This window comes from Chanodichthys erythropterus, chromosome 2 (assembly GCF_024489055.1).
Source record: "Chanodichthys erythropterus isolate Z2021 chromosome 2, ASM2448905v1, whole genome shotgun sequence".
In the NCBI taxonomy this organism is placed as follows: Eukaryota; Metazoa; Chordata; class Actinopteri; order Cypriniformes; family Xenocyprididae; genus Chanodichthys; species Chanodichthys erythropterus.
This window is the reverse complement of record NC_090222.1, coordinates 6,639,730-6,645,631: the sequence shown is the minus strand read 5'-3', so window position 1 is coordinate 6,645,631 and position 5,902 is coordinate 6,639,730. Positions and strand designations below refer to the sequence as shown.

At 39.5% G+C, this 5,902-nt stretch overlaps 2 protein-coding genes across 2 annotated transcripts; one reads left to right on the top strand and one right to left on the bottom strand.

Annotated features, from left to right (window-relative positions):
- Positions 1–456: 456 nt before the first annotated feature.
- Positions 457–2,056, top strand: LOC137028963 (transcription factor Adf-1-like). The gene is made up of 3 exons (XM_067398440.1): positions 457–904; positions 1,215–1,396; positions 1,580–2,056. The coding sequence occupies exons 1-3, from the start codon at positions 754–756 to the stop codon at positions 2,054–2,056; spliced, it is 810 nt and encodes a 269-aa protein (XP_067254541.1). The 5' UTR covers positions 457–753.
- Positions 2,057–2,400: 344 nt separating this feature from the next.
- LOC137028959 (uncharacterized) lies at positions 2,401–4,650 on the bottom strand. The gene is made up of 3 exons (XM_067398427.1): positions 4,308–4,650; positions 3,887–4,002; positions 2,401–3,204 (listed from the first exon to the last, which is right to left on the bottom strand). Exons 1-3 carry the CDS (start codon positions 4,648–4,650, stop codon positions 2,401–2,403), a joined length of 1,263 nt encoding a protein of 420 aa, XP_067254528.1.
- Positions 4,651–5,902: the final 1,252 nt, after the last annotated feature.

Below are 5,902 nucleotides of genomic sequence, written 5' to 3'. Positions count from 1 at the left end.
GTAACATTTATATCAATTTGGAACCAACAATTATTCAGACACTTTGACATGACCATGTATTGCTTAAAGGTGGAGTATGCATTTTTTCAACAATACTGTTTGGAAGTTAGTCGGGCTGACACCAACAACATGTGTACACGATGTGTAACCAATCAGCATTAGGGGGCGTATGACGGTCGAGGAGAGAGAATGAGCAAGAGGGAGACTTGAAGAAAGAATGCAGACAAAGAGATGAGACAAAAGAGAAAAGCTCAGAAGAATATCATTGGAATGAAGGATTATGACTGGGCAAGATCTTTAGGATCTTTAGGACCCGCGTTAATAGAAAAGCTTTATAGTGCTGAAAAGAGCAAAGCAGGAAGGCATGAAAACAGATGTGGAGGCTGCTTTGATTCCGCTTCACATGTGACTAAAACTGGGTTTGAGTGTCATGATTGTGCTCTTGACGACTAAAGGCCGGAACACACCAAGCCGACGGTCGGCCGTCGGGCAGTTTTTCTTCGTCGGCCGACTAAGTTTCCTCGGTGTGTTCTGCACCGTCGGCTGAAGTTGGTCCTCGTCGGCTTTGTTTCGGCCGATTCGAAATGTTGAATCGGCGTTGGACCTCGTCGGGCCGTCGGGCCATATGATCATTCTGATTGGCTGTTCAGCTAGCGAACCAGTGCATGAGAAAAGAAAAACGGAAGTGACGAAGCAAGTAAACGACGAAGTCAAGAGGGAACACACATTGTTTACCTTAGGTACGTGAAAGACATGGCTATCTGGAACGAGGCAAGTGAAGACGAATTGATCAACATGATCCAGGAAAGGCCGGGTTTGTATGACATTACGGAAAAATGTTATGTCAACCGTGTGCTGAAAGCTGAACTGTGGCGTGAGATCGAAAATAAACTCGTCATATCAGGTAAGATTTCCTTTTTGGCAATTGAGAAAGCTTGTTTGTAATTGTTCAATAGTCCATAGTAAAACTAATATAACCATTTTAGTGTTTTGTGTGTACCAAACTAAGTTTGTTTATGGAAACAGACAGTAATTAATATGTGCTGTGCTAGCATCTCATATTTCATAATAATATTAAAGTTAATCAAATTGTTAATAATATAATTAACAATACAGCAAAAAGTAACATTTGTTGGCATAACAAATACTCATTAAAGTGACAAAATAAGCAGCCATAACACTTAATGCTTACAAAATTTTACTTTGTCCCTCAGAAAAAGAGCTCAAGAAGCGGTGGGATTCATTGCGAACCCAATACATGCGTTATAAGAAACAAGGACCCTCAGGAAGTTCTGGAGCTCAGAAGACTGGCAGGCAGCAATGGATCCTGAACCGCCTGCAGTTTCTAGAGCCTCACACAAAAAGGAAGGAGAGCACTTCAAATCTAATGATCATGGTAAATAAACAAATATATTTATATTTATTTATTTATTTATTGTTTAATTTCAGAATAAAATAAACATTTTGCTTTTTGTAAGATGGCAAGTGCTTCTTTAAAAGAGTCTATTCACAAGTAACTCCGCATATTAAGTCAAGCCATTACATTAACTTGTCACATTTGTATCTTATGTTTTTTAAGGAACCTGCGGCTGATAGTGATTCCTGTTCACCCTCAGATGGTACCAACAGTGACACCTGGACTGGCACCCATGAAGACCCCAGCTTCAGTGATGCTGACCTACGGTCAAGTACACCCTTGGCTGAATCCACCATCTGTGGAACTGAGTCCACAGCCATGAGAAAGGACCATTTGCAAAGCTCCAACATAAAACCAAAGCCTCCAGGGAAGCGCAGGAAGATGCAAGACGAATCCTCCAGCGAGGAATCCACAAACTTGATGCGCACCATCGGCAAAACTCTGGAAAAGTTGGCATCACAGGAAAACACCAATGATGCCATCTCAGCTTACTGCAAAAATCTTGAACACAGAATGCGGAATTTGCCACCACATCTACTGCCACATTTCCAGCATGAGGTTGATAATTGCATTTTCAAATATTCAGTGGGCCACAACCATGCACTGGATGCATCTTCCAATCAGTATACACACTTGTAATTTTTTATGTAGCAAAATTGTAAACAGATATTGTAGCATTTAGTAAATATGTCACGCTTAGTTGTACGTTATATTAGAGTACTTATGCAAAGTTTATATTTCTGTACATTTTATTTATTTTAAATACCAACTGTTGATATTTTTCTGTAAATTACCTTAATGCTATTTTTGCACATTTGAAAATAAAACACTGACTTTGTGTAAAAGGTACTTCACTGTTCTTTATGTAAAAAAAATCACAAAACACAATGATGTAAAAATATAAACTTTATTTTGCAAATTCACACCATTGTTATAAAACATAAACCAAGGTCAAGGGGGAAAGAAACAAGTTTGCTACATGCTTATATTTTGCCCCACTGAAAGGGCACTGCACCGGTGTCCGAATTAAAGTACTGGCACAGTTTATCCCTGAGCTGTTTGGCGTGTGTTGTACTGTTGGTTGTGCGTGGCAGAGAGGCCTGCTGTAGGCCAGGGTCTTCTCTCCATCTTCCAGGGACAGTGTCATGATCTTGTTCTTCCTGGTCGATTCCTGCCATGTACACTTCACAGCACTCTTTGCGCAGAAAGTTGTGCAGAGCACAGCAAGACAAAACAATGTCCTCCACTTTGGCAGTGCTTTGAATATTAATGGTGGTTAGTAGGACGCGAAAACGATTTGCCAGGATGCCAAATGCATTTTCAACCACCCTTCGAGCTCGCGAAAGTCTGTAATTGAATATGCGTTGCTCTACAGACAGCTTGCGGTTCGGGTATGGCTTCATGAGGTATTCCTTTAAGGGGAATGCCTCATCAGCCACAATGCAGTAAGGGGCCAGCTGGTCTGATTCAGGAAGTGGTGCAGGTGCAGGAATGTTGGATGTTCTTTTCTCCAAGGCATCCTGCAATGAGCATCCCCCAAACACTCCACCATCTGAAATGCGCCCGTTGCAGCCCACATCAACATACAGAAATCTGTAGTTGCTGTCTACCAGTGCCATAAGCACTATTGAGAATGTATGCTTGTAGTTGAAGAATTTAGATCCAGATCCTGGAGGGGGACGAATGTTAATGTGCTTTCCATCCAGAGCACCCAGGCAATTTGGGAAATGCCACTGATTCTGGAATCCAACGGCTACTTGCTGCCACTCTTCCACTGTGTCTGGGCACTAAAAAACAATATAATTAAAAGAAATTAGTTTAACTCGTCAGACCATTAATAACTCAGTGATTTTGACATTCTTGAATTAACCCTGCAAAGCCCACTTCTGCAGAATTACAACATCACTTTCAAAAATTTAAAAAAAAATGCCTGCAAATGTTTTTTTCTCTCAAGATCACATTTACATAGTTAATGGGTTCTATTGTTCGTCCTCACAATGCTATTGGGTTGAAGAAGTGTTTATAGGTCAGCATTAGGCTCTTTATGTTTTGGATTTTGGGGGGAGATGCCTGTTGCATTGTTCAGGGACAGGTATGAATGGTCTTGAATATGAACCTGTAAGTGCTCTGGGGGGATGAATGTGTTCTTTTAGTATGATAAGTAGAGAGCATAATAGGCCAGCCAGACTGTATTGTTTGAATGTAGTAGTGGAATTTTATTTGCATTGAAATTATAATTTGATGGATAATACTTAGATCTCTGCCCTCGACACATGGTCTACCATCCTGTCTATTCTTTCAGTTTATCTACTACAATATAAGACCCTAAAATTACCCTTATTAAAATGTAAAAAAACTGAAAAATCTTTAATTTCTACATCAGAGGCCTCCTAAAACAATATCTGAGAGATCAAAAAAATTGCTCATTTTTGGGCTAAAACAAAAAACATTAAACAGATACATGTATACCTTTAGGTATTTCTCTTTTAAGACTTGGTAGATTGCTGCACAGGTTTCAGGAACAAATTGCTGAATTGTGGACATTCCCACCCGGAATTGGTAAGAAAGGCTCTTGAAGCTTTCTCCTGCAAAGATTACAAACACATAACTCCACTATTAATTTTCCACACCTTTTACAGAGTCAAATCTAACACTTTTAATGCATTTGTACTACACTACATTAAAGCAAATATTTTTTTATCAGTTATTAAAGACATTGTGCTACAAACAACCATAATAATGTTTTATACATTGTGTCTTTTTAAAGTAGGCTACAACTGGATACAAAATAATAAAATTCTTTTCACTTTTATAATGCTTCATAATACACCAAAATAAACACAACTGAAAAGGTGTTTTAATGAAATGTTCAAACAACGAATAACCTTACCTGTTGCCAAGAACCGTAGTGTAATCATCAGACGTTCCCCCACGGAGATACAATCCCGGTAGTTCGTGTTTGTTCTCTGTATGATTGGACTAATAAGTTCTTTTAACATGTGAAATTGAGTGGGAAAAAGCCGAGCGAAATTTTTAAAACCACAAGTTTCCTGTAACTCGAGCTCTCGACACAGGTTCGGGAAAGCACCTTGGGCCTGTCTCTGGAGTATCCATGGTTTCACCCATTTAGTGCGCTTTCTCCGTATTTTTCTCATCCGCTTCTTCTTTTCCTCTTCCACAAGCAAAAGACCAAGGGCTGACAAAGCCAGTGCCATTTGCAACGTGTCGGACATTTTTGAAATAACACGAATCCGTATGTGATGAGCGAGAACTGGTTTTTCATGCACCTTTGTTTATGTTTTGTATCCCTGTAGCTCTTCCGGTCTCCCTAGCAACGAACCATAGCAACGAACACAAACTACTGCCACCTGCTGGCATGGAAAGGCATTTCATCTCACGCAGGCGCAGAACGGACGTGCTATTTGGCCGTCGGCTGTCGAACGTCGGCTTGGTGTGTCAGGGCAACTTTGGACCCAGACGCTGCCGACGCCAGCCGACGCCAGCCGACCCCGCAGTCTGCTTTCGTCGCCACTAGTTCGTCGCCGTCGGCTTGGTGTGTTCCGGCCTTAACTATGAACACTTGTTTGTATTTACTCTTGTGTACTGTGCATACATTTTTTGTGCTTCCTTGTCGTTCGTTCATCATCTGCATTTTATTTTTCATGAAGCATTTTGTTGCATGTCAGCGTGTGTAACAGTGGCCAGATAGTGAGAGTTGTGTAGGTAAACCACTGCGCACTGACGACCACTGGAGAATGAGGTGTTTAGCGTCATTGCCAGTGCCAGCAGTGATCGGGCCGGAGTTCGAGACCGACGCGGAGCAGGGTGAAGTTTGAATTTTGGAGGCGGAGCAATGAAGAGAGGGGTTGGTTTGTTTGGGTTGGTTTAAAATATCAACAGTGTCCTACAACATTGTTGAAAAAATACATACCCTACCTTTAAGTGTTATCTGACAATAATTCTGACATAGTTCAACTATGAGATCTTTTCATATTTTATTACCATTTTTTTTAAACTATAGTGAATAAACTGCAATAATGAATGAAAGGTTCAAGGTCTCTGAATAAATTTTAGAGGTTTTTAGGCAAATATCACTTAAACAAATTATATTAGTTTAAAACATGTAGTTCAAAATTGGGAATAATTTATGATTTCCATTCCCCCAACTTAGTCGATATTATTATCATCATATATATTTTTTTTAAATATCTGATATCTGTTGGCCAAAAAAGTTTTTTTGTTATCTTCTACTGTTGCTGTTTCATTGATTACTCATTAAAATAAAATAGAAAAAAGTATAGAGACAGTTGTATTAATTACTCTATTAAACATGCAACTGCAAGTTATAAAGTCAGAATTGTGAAATATAAACTCGTAATTCTGAGAAAAAAGTCACTTTTTTTCCACTCAGAATTGTACTTTATAACTCGCCATTACAAATTTATATCTCGCAATTCTGATAAAAGAAGTCAGAATTGAAAGTTT